The following is a 15,166-nucleotide window of genomic DNA, read 5'->3' as shown; positions in this document are numbered from 1 at the left end:
AAGAAATACTACCAAGCCTTTGGATCTGTTTAAAAAATAAAAAATATTTTTATATCTTGTGTTTTGAACAATAGAAATTACAGTCACTTACAAAAACAAACTAATTTGGTATCTCTACTATTTCTTTCGAAAGATTGAAATAAAAAATTGATTGATAATGTTATCTATGATTTGCCAAACAAATTTCGTGCCCAGTTCCTTTTTTCCGCGACGCAGATTCTTCCAAGATCGTCGTGGATTTTTCATCCGCGCTTACGAATATCGAAATTCCGAATCTCGCCGTTCACAGAACCGGCAGTCGGCTTCGCGATAGGGAATCTCCGCTTTAATGACCAATGACATTTACGAAAGTAACGCGAAGAAACGTCTGCTGGCGAGGCGAATCGTATCTCCGGCGATTTTCCCATATGGCTGTTGGTTTATTTCGCCACGAATACTTTCGTTTTCTCGTCATGGATGTATGCACATGTCGTGAGGCGATTTTCGGATAAGGGGAATCTTGATAAGCCCCTCGCGGCGGTGAATCATTTCGCATTTGCATGTCGGAGTATCATAGAACCATCGTACGTTTCAGGACTGGTCGTTATTTATTGACCGTAGAAATTTTAATATCGAATTCAGCTATTTTATTCGATGGAAACAAAAGTTCGAATCGATGCTGACCAAATCATCGATTTTATTTGATTTCGTCTGACTGTAAATGTTTATGTTAAACATTTAAAATTATTTAAATTAACACTATTTGTACACTTACTAAATAATAGAATCAATAGTGGACGGAAGAATATAATATCTAGACTCTTTACTCAACGATCAAGTAAAGAAACCAAATATTGATGATTTTGATGACTAGTTTCGTGTTGCAATATTTAAACACTATGAGTAGGATTAATATAGCTAGTACACCCAGCTAACGCAATCAGTAACCTGATAGACCATCGGGATTCCCGAGAATCCCAATGATCCCAATGTCATCAAAGTGTTGATCAGGCTTGCAGGCCCAAGATTATCCAATGTTATCAACGCATCTCCCTGATTCAACGAATTATACTGCGTGGTATTTGATGTGGAAGATAACTCTTGTTTGTACACTGCATACAGGATCATCCTAGCTAATTAAACCAGAAACCTGATGATCAAGGTTCTAGAGATCCTTAACAATCATACTATGGCTACAAGTGTCGACCAAATTGTGTAGACTCAAGATTTTCGAATTGTAACAGCTACTAAAATCCAAAACTTGATGACCAATAACACTCAACAAAAATTCCAATAATCCCAATACCTCTACAGTGATAGATTCTGCAGGTTCAAAGCTTCTGAATCATTTCACGGTGACGCCAAATACATGGATCCTGCTACACTATAGAAATACTATTCCTGAGGGTAATTTAGTAGACTCCAGTATCAAAAAGGACCTAAGGGAAAACTTCCTTACGTTAACTAGAGTCTGGGCGTATCCGTTCCTCCATGACTCGTATAACGAAGAGTGGACTAGTTATTCCGAGTCCAATAACCCCTTTGGCAGCGACGCGCCATGGTAGTCTTCGAACCATGGAGGCCATAGAATTCAATTTTATTTTTTATTAATAAACTGTATTACTACATTACCCATGGTAGTGTTTAATAAAACTGAAAAACAAATTATAAAGAGAAATTCACAGGGGGTAGATGCCTAAATTTTTCGACGAAAAAAAAAATTTCAAATCGTTCTAAAAAAATTATCTTTAGTTTCAGGGGTCAATTATAATCATTTTTTGTCAATAGACATACCCTCGAATTCCTACGCATTTTCGAGAAAAAAAATTCTTTACTGAAAATCTCTAGGTATGTAGGTCTAAAGGCTCTAAATCATTTCAACGTATTTTCCTATTTCTATGGTAATATTTAATGCATGGACTTTACTATATCAAGTAAGACTAGTATATCTGTGATATTTAATTAGTAAAACTATAAATTTGAAGGCCCTATGACATCTTTCAGTAAGTTAAGTATAACCTCAATCATCCCAACATCCAGGGAGTATCTATAGAGTATCTAGGGAGTTTCTTACGGCGTGTGTGCTAACTCTAGTGTACCCACTGATCCTGAAAACCTGATGTCCCCAATTATCTCGAAATCACAATGGCGGCCACGTTGTTCCAAAGACTTCCGAATTGTTTGGACGTTGGCGATCTCTCGATGGAGGCTCGAGTCGTACGGCGTAACAGTCCGGCAACGAGATAAAACCTTTTTGTTCGGTCAGCACGGTGGTATTCCGTACCTGGTCGTCGGAGCCGTGGGCGTGCGCCAGCTCGTCCGTGAATTTTGTTGCACGGCCGCGCGTAGCGGCTAGAAAAAGAGGAAGTCGCCGGGGCCGGGTATTAGTTTCCTTTTGCGGGAAGCGGCTGAAAGAATGAGGAGGACGAACTGCCGGGTGGGGTGGCGGCGACTGATTTCAGGTTCAGGCCGGCGAGTTCAGGAACGACGCTGGCGGGATTGGGTTTGGTAACCGGCTTTCTAGCCAACCTAGCCGGGTTCGCGCGTTTCCCTCCCCTCCTTTGGAGGCTCTTCTGCTTTTGCAACGCCGGCATCCGCTCGCCGGAGGCTAGGAACCCTCGGCGCACGTAGTACCGTACCCCCATGCACTCGTACACGCCGCGTGTACATTCGGCTCAAACGTGTTATGTCATCCTGTAAGTAATGTGGCTTCTCTCGGCGCAAACTCACGCCGCGAATAAATTACTTTCTGTTAATGGCTGGAAACTCCGCGATTACTATTGTCGAGATGCGACGGGGTTCGAGGTCTCCCGATACCAACGCTTACACATGCAAATTTTTATTTAGTCGAGGCTTAAAGAGATTTTTTTTTAGCGCCGTTGGGGTATCTTCCGTGCTGAAAGTCAAATGGGCCGGTTCTAAATAGAATTAATTTCGAGCACTTTGGAAGTCTGATGAACCCTCCACGACTTTCCAACAGTTTGCCTTCCTACTCCTTTTACGAAATACTTTCTTGAATTCATCTATAAACATGGCCGAGCAATATCGATGCTCCGTTAGGATATATTTGATGTGCCATCCTCGACGAGTCGATGAACTAAAATTATCAATCGTCAAACCGTATTTGTTATACGTAACATCAAAATTGGGACCACAACCTACACTCGAACGCCATCTGACTTTTATCGAACGAACAATTGTCATGTTCCATATAAAGCTCTAATAAAATCGTCCAAACTATTTTAGCTTATATTGCTTCTATTGCTTCGAGGCTGGTAAAAATTTTCTTATTTCGCCAAAAAAGTTCTTCCAGCGGGAAAGGTGTCCAAGTTGAGAAATCGTTTCCCTGACCAGGGACAAGAGCGAAGGGGGGGAGGCTCCTGGTCTCATCGCGATGGCCACGAATTGTTTGAACCGAGTGTACAGGCGCAAGAACCAAGGTGCAGCAACCTCGAAGTTGCTTGAACTAGGGAGGAAGAGAGAAGGAGAGCTGGTGCTGCGCCGCCTCCTGGACGAGGGTCCAGTTTCCTGGGTCGTCTACTCGCGCGTTCAGTTACTGGTTCTACCGGAATCTTCCTGGAAGCGTGTGTGCGATCGTTGAACGCAGAATTAGAATCGACGACGTAGGGTGGCCGATTACCCGGCGCCTGGCTTTCTATTTCGCTGTGGGGATTTTCTTCGGTGCCTTCGGTTCTTCAAAATCCTTGGTCGATACCTTCGAAGCTTTCCTTACGCTTGGTGTAAATTTCTCTGGCTTGTTTTTATTTCGTTGAACAAAATGGATCACAAAGGAAATTGTAACAAATACTATTATATTCGTTGGACCATTTTCCACATATTCAGGATCCAAATGTAGACTAAAACGGGGAATTTTAGCAGTGGAGTAGAATAACATCTTCGGTTGTAGCTTCGATGTACACCTAGTATCTCTGTTTGTTTGTTCAACACACATGTGCAGAAGTTGTTCTCTTTGAACTGCATTAATGGTAATCAAATTCCATTGTCAAAAGCGAGGAATAACGAGCGCGAAATAATACCACCGGTGAATTGGATCCCCCATGGTTGATGAACTCAACGGTAGACGTGTTTACCGCAATATAGAGACGCTTCTGTAAAACAAGGCTGGTTGTTTAACCAGGCCACATGTATATACCTCGCAGCGGAAGACTTTAATTGTGCTCTGGAATTCGTATCTTTTCCATCGTTAAGGAAGTCTATCCGAGATTTATTCCACGTCAGGTGTCTATAATATCAAGTCCTACCATCCAGCATGCTTTCACGATCGATGGTGGAACTAAACAGCGGATTTTTCAGGCCAAGTCTAGTCATAGATTCGGATCTAGCTGCCTAAACGCACGAAGATCAGATTTTCCGAATACACCTTTCGCGTGGCAATCCATTAACACTGTTTCCATGCCACGTTAATCGATCAGGATCGGATGGAGGATCAATACCAATTTATTTCGGTCTCGATTGCACAGTCGTCGCCCAACGCCTGACGTGACTCCGATCATTTGAGTTCGCATAGATTTATCAAGTTTCCTTTCCGATGGTAACCTGTTTGCTCTATATTTTGTGTTCCATTCCCGGTTTCTCTAGGCTCATAAATCATATTAATTGGCTGGGTATCTCGAGAGTAATTAGGGTAGGTCGAAGCGTGGTATGGATTCGGTCGTGGTGCACGTTGTGGGTTACGTAGTCATTCCGATTTCGAAATTACTCCGAATGAATACCTACGACGAGAGAGAGACCAGGGTTCATCTTTTCTAATCGAGAGAGACTCTCCGGAGGAGGCAAAAGTCCGTGAGCAGCCTTTTTACGGTTCGCCTGCGGCACTCCCTACCCACGATCCGCAACACTTCGTGGGTTCACGTGTAGCCTCTTGCCGGTCAGACTTGTACCTGTCCTCGCCGATATCCTCGTGAAAGCACCTTTGCCGTACATTCTCTCCTGGGATCGTGACGATGGAGCAGCGTGCCTTTTTCTTGCACCTCGTGGTAGGGATCTACTTAGACTTATTACGGGTTTTGGAAACAGGTCGGCCTTTTTGCGCGGCGGAAAGGATACGTTCCTAAGCGACGCGTCGTGTCGCCGCTGCAAATACCGTCTTAACGACGCTTGGGCCCCATATTCGAGACGCTATGCTCGCCTTACGCCTCCGTACTGTTCATTTTCTTCTGTACTCGAGTACTTTTACTCTTGGACCATTTATTTTCAACGAATTCGAATATTACGAGGTTACGCGGTCGGTAAATTATATTTCGTTGAATAGATTGATTATTCCAGTACTTGAATACTCTACTTGATCATTCGAATACTCGAATACATTGAATACTGATTCAATTTCTACATATTCGTAGTATTCAGTGAGCTAGAAGTCACACTCTTCAAGTACAGCTTCCATTTCGAATATTTGATTATTCCAGTACTCGAATACTCTACTTGATCATTCGAATACCTTGAATACCTTGAATACTGATTCGATTTCTATATATTCATAGTATTCAGTGAACTAGAAGTCACATTCTTTAAGTACAGCTTCCATTTCGAATATTATTTGGTTATTCCAGTACTCGAATACTCTACTTGATCATTCGAATACTCGAATACCTTGAATACTGATTCAATTTCTATATATTCGTAGTATTCAGTGAGCTAGAAGTCACACTCTTCAAGTACAGCTTCCATTTCGAATATTTGATTATTCCAGTACTCGAATACTCTACTTGATCATTCGAATACTCGAATACCTTGAATACTGATTCAATTTCTACATATTCGTAGTATTCAGTGAGCTAGAAGTCACACTCTCCAACTACAGTTTCCATTTCCAAAATTTGATTATTCCAGTACTCGAATACTCTACTTGATCGTTCGAATACTCGAATATTATGAGCACAAATAATCGAATACTGGATCCGACTAGTCCCAGATCCAGTTCGAACCTTGCAACCTGCAAGTTTTAGCACCGCGTTGGCTGGTTGCAACCGCCATTATCAAGATAAGTGCGATCCACGGAAAACTAATTTGACTCGATGGGAACTGATGCTTCCAAATAATATGCACCTGTGAACGGCGAAGACTAGTTATCTTGTAGCTTGGAAACGACTTTGTAATGGTCTTAACGGGTTAACTCGAAGTTGGTAACCACGCTCGTTTGCGAACCGTTAAGATATCCTCTGGCTCTTACAACCGACACAACATTGCACTTTCGAGATACTTCTTGCTTTGTACGTCTTTATAATAGAGTCGAGGACCAATTCTATCAAAAAATGCGGATGCAGGTTTTTGATTCTTTGGTAGAAGTCGTGTACTTTTCCGAGCCACTCGTGTTAGCTCTATGACAGACCTTTTATCGCCATCCTAAATTGGGATAACTAATGCCACCAGCGTGTTCACCCTCGGATACCAGCATGATGAAGTTCTTACGAAATAATACTTCTTCGATCATCCCTAATCAGCGGCGTCACGCGATCCGAAAGTGGCTCGCGTTCGTCGTTATTATATTCGTGGCATAAATACCACCCACGTGCCCAGTGCTCCTTGGTGGATCTAGCCAGCGAATAGTTCCCAATCCGACCGTGGGAAGAAACAGTCGTCCTTTCCTTCTGTGGTCAGGAATTGAGGTGAGCCACCCCATTGGTCATTCTGGGGTCTACCAGTGTTCGTTTCTGGTGCTCCAAGACAGTTGGCATGCTTCGAGATTCGCAAGAATACATAATTCGATAGACCACGTAGATCCGAGTTAGGCTTAAGAATTAGATTTTCTTTTACAAATCATTGGTCGAAGATAGTCAAATTCACAGTTTGCACACGCTGTCGACGATCGTTTAAAACGTTGCCGCGCTCTCGCGATTATGTTGTTGCCGGCGTACGTTGTCTTATTGATTTATTTAGCCGAGCATGGAGTTTCGAAGAAAGTTGCGGATCGACAGATGCGAGTAAGTTCCACGAGAAACCGAGAAGTTATTTGAATTGTCTTCACGGCCAGGCGCAACAAGTTGACAGACGCCGTTCCAGATACAGAAAAACTTTACGATGTAATATCGAGTTACGCAACTTAGTCGGTGCGTTGTTGTGAATGCGAAATGGGACGTTCCGTTTCACGGTTTGGTGTAATTCGTCGGGCGCGAAAGAATCGTTCTAACGAAGGTGTGCTGTTAAGTGTTGTTGAAAGCTGCTCTTCGCATTAAACAGAAACACTTAAAAGAATATTCATTTGTATCTACTCGTTCATATTTTTTTTATAATAAAAATTTTCCACAACTTCAGAATTCAAAATATGTAAAATCAGTAATTAAGAAGTTTGAAATTGGCGCCTCGAGGCTAGCTGCAGTTACCTAGAGAGCGCTAATGTTGCCTAGATGGCGATACGATGTATTTCTACGATCCCTCAGACTCGTATCATTCAAATCTCATATTTAAACCAATTTTCAAAGCTTCGATTGGTTGTGATACTGTTAATTTTGGGCAGTTACAATGACGTCCGGTCGTTTTTGATTTTCCAGACTCACGGAACGGCTCCTCGGATTTGGTGGACATGCCTGCTGGTACCGTTCCTAATTTGGGCGCCGTGGCCGGGGTCGGTAGCGAGGACATGGCATCCTTGTGGGCATCCTACGCCATGGGACTGAAGAAGACGCCGCCGCCTGGGTCGTCGGCGACGCCCTCCCGATCGGATCGCGACCGCGAGTCCAGTCCACCGGGGGGCGAGGGGACGGGGAGTGCTCACGACGAGACCAGCAGCAGTGGTAATAAAGAGGACGAGGACGATGATGACGAGGATGCCGACGAGAGGCTGGATCCCAGACATCATGACCCGGAGCGTCTGAAGGCTTTCAACGTGAGTTCGCGCTTTACGTAATTCTCGTGGTCGGCTTCTTTTTTGGGACGCGGTGGTATTGGAGGTAGGGCGGGGGAGTTCTCAGCGACAAGCGTCTGGGAAGCACCGCAGAGTCCTTAAACAGTGTTACCCAATGGCAAAGTGGAGCACCGTTAGGGTAAGAGACGATATCCTTGGTGACACAATTTTTAGGGACGAATAGCACTTGCAATAAGTTTTCTCGTTTCTCAATTACAACGACCTTCGCGAAAGGTTTTATCATTGATATTCTTATCCTCTGGTCACACCTAGACGATACTCGTAGTCGCTAGAAATCTCGTTTCGTTCACTGCAGGAGCGTTTCAATATTGTTTATGGACGTTCTGTAGACAATAGACGTCGAGTGACCTCGCGAGAATCCAGTGTATTTAAACACACATTCAGTTAAATGAGATCCTTGGACTCGCTTTAACATCGGCTCTTGTCATCCGTCTGTACTTGTTTTTAGTAGTATCAAATGTCACCCGTTAGGTTGTAAACCTGAGCGATAATCTAACCGCCTGGTCTCCCGTCCGCTATTCGCTCTCCCACACTTAGGTCGGCACATTATATCTTATTAAACGCGGCGAGCTATGCGCAAGATATTATCAGATGTTTGTAAACAGTCGAATGGAATCAATTGTACCAGTTTCTCGATGGAGTTAAGACAGCATAGAACTTGCTGTAACATTTAAGTCCCACGTGTTAAAGCCATCTCCATGACCGTGAATGACGTCACGAACTATTTCCTCTTTTACCGTAACGTTACGTGCCTGTATAATTGAGAGATCTTGCTTCTTTTCAATAGTATCAAACAATAGATGAACTATAGGCTTGGGCAATAGCCTCACCTTAGGCTACTCTCTCGAGGATCTCATTAAACTCGTCGATTAATCCTACTCTGGACCCTAAGAGTACCTCGTGTTCATAACTACCAACTAAACAAGTGTTGTTTAATCGGGTCTGAATACTACTTGCAACATGCTTCATCCTTGGGTAATAGTTCTATTAAGATGAATGGTAAGAGGCCTCCTAAGTTGACTCTTTCTTCTGTATATAGGGTGTTCGGTCATCTCTGGGAAAAATTTTAATTCTAGAGGCCAAAATAAAACGAAAATCAAGAATATCAATTTATTGATCGAGGCTTTGTTAAAGAGTTATTATAGTGGTTCTCACTCTACTCACTGACGTATCGATAGCCTTACAGTTTTGTGAATGAAAACCACTAGGACTGACTTGCCCCAGCCCCAGTACAACAGGCGGAACTTTAAACGTTAATAACTTCTTAACGAAGTCTCGATCAACAAATTGATATTCTTGATTTTTGTCTTATTTTGGCCTCTAGAATCTCCCATTAAAATTTTTTCCCAGTTGCTCCCCCAACTCCTCAAAGTCACCAGAGTACATCTAACATTTCGAACTCGGTATCGCCGAACGGCTCAAACCCCGAACATAATCTCTTCAGGGTGTTGTGCGCCGTTCGCAGATAATTACAACAATCTAATTACCAGCGATAAACGTTCGAAGAAAGACGCAACACCTGAACCCGTATCCCGTCGCCCCGAACGCTCCGAGCCCATTTCCTCCCGCGTCGGTTGCGTTAAACCGGAAATGGCGAGTTTATTGCGGCCGCCATTACCGGCGGTAACCGCGTAAAAAGGTACGAACTTGCTCGCAAGAAACACAGCCTAGGGGAAAAGCGGCTGGCGATCCAATGAAAGCCGAGCCGGCTGGCGTCAGACTTTCCCCGAAAAGGCCTCAATTATCGTAAAATTTTATGAAACCCACTGTTTCCTCCCTTCCGTTGCGGAACCTGAAATCCAACCAGGGTCCGCAGCTGGCCGTGAGCCGTCCAAGCGAGTAGCTCCTTTATTAATTACAATTAGTTTAATAGAGGCCCCCGTGCGTTCTCCTCCTCCTCCCACCGCCGTGAAATTCTTAATTCCGTCGGCAGCGAAGTGTACGGGCTCGTTTAATTCATTCCGCGGCGGTCCGTCCGCGTCCCCTTACAGATGTTCGTCAGGCTGTTCGTCGACGAGAACCTGGACCGCATAGTGCCCATCTCGAAGCAGCCCAAAGAGAAGATACAGGCGATCATCGACAGCTGCACCAGGCAGTTCCCGGAGTTCGCCGAGAGGGCCAGGAAGAGGATCAGAACGTACCTGAAGAGCTGTCGAAGGAACAAACGCGGCAGGGAGGGTGCACCTTGGGACGCGGTAAGTTTCCATTGCCTCTATCTTTGTAGCTTGTTTGGTAGGTCCTTTAGTTGCTTAACTGAATTCACAGCTTGGAGTTCGGATGGATAGTTCCGTGGTGTTTGCCGCCCAGCGACGCTCGTGTATAGTTGACGAAACAATTATAGTGATCTGCTCGCGTCAGTTTCGAGACGTCTGTCCAGTGATACCCTTGTTGAGTGGAAACTGCTAAACAGGTTTCTCTCGCAGACTGAACATCCAGGTTCTTAAACTTGTAACACCCAAAACTGATCCCTTCGGACCTGGTGTAAATTGTTAACAGCGTGAGTCTAAGCTCCTACCATTTTGGTAGCCCGCGGTTTTTACGAGATCGCTATATTTGTTGCAAGTATACAGTAGTGCTATGTGCCTAGACTTTTACGAGTCAATATTTTGAGAAATTGAACTATTAGACGAAGCTCTATCGCCAAACGCTTATTAAATTTCGAGGAATCCATTAGGGAAGTCCCCTTGGTAGTTGCGAGTTCGAGCAGTAGATGGCGCTTGCTATCGTTTCTGACGAATAGAACCAGCATTCCTCGCGGAAGTAAACGTTTGAACTTCGAGCTGTATAATAGAGTGCGAGGAGAGCTTTATTGTACGGCTGTGCTTGTTATGATTTTTCGAAATATTTTCCGTCACACTTTATACACTTTATCACATGAAACCAGTCGTTTAAGATCCGTAACTTCGAAAAAAACATTGATGAACCTTTGTTCGTACGCTTAAACAACTACTTTAGGGACACCTTGTTCACTGTATCGTAATGGATGAACTGTGAATCCAATTGTGGTCGTAGATTTTACAAATGGCTGACCATTTTGAAGTTACCAGGTACTCCTATATTTTGGCACTTCTTTGAACGATTCTTTCTTTGTTGAAAAATTCAAAAAAATAGGATTCTAATCCAACTATCAGTTTTTATTCTTCAGCAGACTTCCAAACTAATCTTTAGTGTGTTTGAGGAGCACTTCCTCAGAATGTGGATCATTCTTTGAATCACCATTTTAAAAATCTCTGTATTACTCTTTCATAGTCCACACCAAGGAGGTAGATATTGCAGGCCTGTGTAATGAGCGATAAGCACACCATCGACTACTTCGCATTCCAATTGGGTGTACCTCAAGTAGTTCACTATATTCCATCCACTTAGCATAGCTACAGATTTTGAAAGCGAACGTTCATGATTAAAATACCACTGAAAGGAACAAGTTCGACCACGTTGCTTAGAATAGTGTCCCTTAGAAGTGTCATTCACTTTGGCCCAGAAGTGTCGTGCGTCACGCATGTGACTGATCTGATCTGGTGATGTTAATTCTTCACGATCACTGTCAAAAACCATTCGTGCTTACATTCGTCCTCTTTAGTCCAGATTCCTAAGTGCGTGGAACGATGGGAGTATAGTTAGCACAAGTAAGAGGTCACATTGCTATCACGAGGAGCACAAAAGTGATTTAATATTATTAATAGAAATATATTTGATTATCTTGTTTTGGAATATCCCCTTTTTGTGAGGTGTCCATTTCGTACTGATTAGGTTCAGTGACTGAGTTTTTGGTAAAGTAAAGTGGTTCTAGAATTAGGTTACTTAAGTCTCCAAGACTAGTACCACAACTTGCCACCATTGTAGCTAAATTCATCAAAGTTTATACACTAAAGATTCAGTTCTCCTATTAGTTTTTGATTCATAATTAAATTTCTTAGTTAGATAACACTTCAACGGTGTTACAATATTTACGAATGCCACAGGTCAACATCAATTTGAAGCTTTGCTTGTTCGAGCCAATATAACGCGTCCCTGAAAAGGGGCATGGGTTAGGTAGTTGCCAAAAATAGCTAACAGTATCGACTTGGAACAATTCTTTCACTTAGCTTCATTCATTCTCCTTCAGGCAATAACGATGGGTATCTAACTTAACATTTCACGCGTTTCATCGCATTAAGAACGAAGCTATAGCAACTCGAGGAGGTTTAAACCACCCATCGAGAGAATGATTCACCTGGACTTCTTGAATTTTGTAATTTTTAATTGTTGTTTAGTTGTTGAAGTCTTCAAGTTAGGGTGTACCCTCGAAGTCATAATTTTCTAGTAACCTGCTACGGCCACAACACCAAAACCATTTGTAAAACAATTCGATTCCCCATAGTTACAAGCGATAGTTGTTAAATTCCTTTGAACGCAGCCTCGAATTCTCGACAGCGACGATTTCGAAACGCTGTCGGAAACGTTCCCCAGTGAACCGCCTACGGGTCACCCGCGAAAGCCAAAAAATTCCTGAGGTCTGAGTCAAGTTCGAGCTTTCGGTATGCGACGATCACGTGACGCAGGCATTTCTTTTTAGGCGAGGCCCACTCCGGCACACTTGACCTCCGTGCAGGCTGAGCAAATTTTGGCAACAGCCTGCGAAAATGAGAGCGACAACGCGAAACGCATGAGAGTCGGTCTGGAGCCTGTCTCACAGCCTATGCCAACTCTTCCGGCCGCAACGGTGAGTAAAATTAGAATGAAAAGAGCACTAACGTCGCCTTCGTCCGTGCGAATCGAGCTTTGTTTCCTACGTCTTTCGCTGTCATTTTGTGATTTCACGATCGCCAGATAAAAAAAAACCATTACAAAGTGACCATGCTCCAACGGAAACGTTGAACGCGATAATACGATGATCGAAAGAGAACAATTTCTATATGCTTGGTGTAAATAATGTTTTGAAAACGATGCAAGAAGTGGCGCGATAATTTGAAACTGCTAAAATTTGTCGCGTATCGCGACAGTGAATTTAACGGTGGTTCGTAACCGTGTGTCACGATCGATTAAACTTTGGAATAAAGCGAGTCTTCTGGAACGCTTTGTGTACCTAATTCGTTTAATTTTCGAACTTGTGCGTCAAAGGTGACAAGTTTGTTCGCGTGGTGCGTTAATGATCCGTTAAAACAACCGATACGGTCGAAACTTAACTGTAGGGTCGGTGTATATACAATTGTTACTGTGTATATATTATTTTTAAGTTCTTATTCGAAAACGTGCGGAAATACCAACAATCGTACGATGATATTAATAGCGTACAATTCGTATTGTCAGACATCGAATCACTATAATTACTGTAATTATAGTTATCCAAAGAGATAAATATCTTGCAAAATAGGAGTCTTCTTACAACACTATGTTGTTTGAAATAGAAAATCAAATCATAAATGTTCAATACTCCGATGGTGCATTTACAATTTTGTGGTATTCCAATGGCGTCAACGTTATTTATTTACAAGTACTAAGAAAGCACAAATACGTGGCCCGCCATTGCATTTAACACTTTAAACCGTAGTGGGGACGATTCCATTACAAGTATGCCCAATGATCGATGATGCAAAAAGCGAGGCAGTACCGTAATACTTTCTTAAATAATTTTCATTGCACTCGCGGTTAATAACCGGAAGCTTCGACCGTAAAACAGTCGTTATGAATACATTATTTGTAGGTTATACCATCGCTTTAAACCCGTAATTGATACGCACCGATAACGGAATTAAATCGGAATTCAAAAGTGTAGATAGGCGGGTACGCGTCTGGATAGTCGCGCGGAGTTATAAAGGGTTAAGTGTTCCCGTAGAGCGCCATCTAGACTGGCCGAGGCGAAGTTGTCGTACGATCGGGCACGCAGCTTGCTCTCAAAACCCAAAGAGGTGGACTCTTGTTATTGTTTATAAAAAGCAAAGTGCTCCGATCGAAATAACTGAACCGTAACGGCGATCCACGTTTCGCGAGGGGATCCCGAACGGGCTCCTGACGCAACACCGTGGACGATAAAGTTTTCCATAAACCGTCGAGTGCTGCCCCGGCCATAAAATTATCGTGCGTAGAAATCCGAGCGACGCGTCTCTTGCGCAACGCCTCGAAGTGTGATACGTGAAACGAAGCTAGGATTGATATAGGTACACAGAGGCCGGTGATAACCCGCGGGTCGCGCACCTCTCCCACTCTGATGCAATGGCGCGCACACACTGACCACGTTCCACGCGTGCCGCCTGAACGACGGAAAAATCGAAATATATATTCCATCGCCAGGAGTCGTCAACAAGCTCCGGACCGATTGCGTGCCACAATAGCGCGGACACGTTTGAAATTTCGCTTAAATTCTAGCTGCAAATAGCTTGCTCGAGGTATGTACGCTGAAAGGGTGATGCCTCGCGCTACGGAACGGTACATCCCCGCGCATCAGGTTCCATTTTTCAGACAATCGTGCTCGAAATTGTTCGAGCACACGTGCTGTGCGGACCGTGGTTTCGATCGTTGCTTTCGTTTGCCCCCCGAGAGGCTTCTTTCGAACGATCTGATTAGGCAGAGTCGAATATGGACTTAAATCGAAATGCTCATTGCGGGGGGAAAACCACGTTCGTCGTAGTTGCTCGTATTTGCAAGGATAACATCAAGAATTTGAAACTTTGAATATTCGATGCAAACACTTAGATAGACGTTCCATTTAAAAGGAACTTGTTCTTCGATTCATTCGATATTATCATTCTTCACATACCTAAACTGCTGCATGTAAAACGATCCTACTTCCCACACCTTGTTTTACTTCTCCATTGTAACCATCGTTAACTTTCTTGCATTAATCGTCTTCAGCAAGGTGTAATCACGGAAATAGTATACATACATAGTTTCCATAGTCGAAAGTAACGCTTGCCATCCGGTCAGGAGAACCAGACGTTCAAACCTTCGGGCGTTACATTCTATCATTAGTCGTTCACATAGCGTGCAACTTTTTCATCGACTATCCTACGATAGTATTTAGAAGCAAGAGTCGCTAGATTCATGGCCAACCAATGAATGTTTAGCATTCTCTGATACTGACCAGAACCAGTGAGCGTTGCTTCGCGTTACGACTCCAATAGCCACAATGATCCGAAGATCTCATAAGCATGTTAATCTACACCACTACACTGCACACATAACAAGAACCATGACTGAGAGTTATCAGTCCACTCAACGTTTCCCGTATCACCTAAGATGGGTACTCGGCGACCCATCTTGATTACTAGTACAATATATAAGGATCTTCTCTCTTGGCTCTTCCTATCCTGGTCTGGGTTAGGTCTG

General features: G+C 43.4%; 1 protein-coding gene across 5 annotated transcripts in view; it reads left to right on the top strand.

The window, feature by feature from the left end:
• The window catches only part of LOC122396184 (nucleolar protein 4-like), a 102,399-nt gene that overhangs the window by 75,335 nt on the left and 11,898 nt on the right, over nucleotides 1-15,166 (top strand). For all 5 annotated transcript variants that reach the window (XM_043394358.1, XM_043394357.1, XM_043394355.1 and 2 more), the window contains 3 exons: nucleotides 7,488-7,822; nucleotides 9,853-10,056; nucleotides 12,417-12,563. In XM_043394358.1, coding sequence (XP_043250293.1) covers nucleotides 7,488-7,822; nucleotides 9,853-10,056; nucleotides 12,417-12,563 — 686 coding nt within the window. The remainder of the gene's footprint in view (nucleotides 1-7,487; nucleotides 7,823-9,852; nucleotides 10,057-12,416; nucleotides 12,564-15,166) is intronic.

This window comes from Colletes gigas, unplaced genomic scaffold (genome assembly GCF_013123115.1).
Source record: "Colletes gigas isolate AHSC1104 unplaced genomic scaffold, ASM1312311v1 Colletes_gigas_Sc00007, whole genome shotgun sequence".
In the NCBI taxonomy this organism is placed as follows: Eukaryota; Metazoa; Arthropoda; class Insecta; order Hymenoptera; family Colletidae; genus Colletes; species Colletes gigas.
This window is presented reverse-complemented; position numbering and strand designations above follow the sequence as displayed.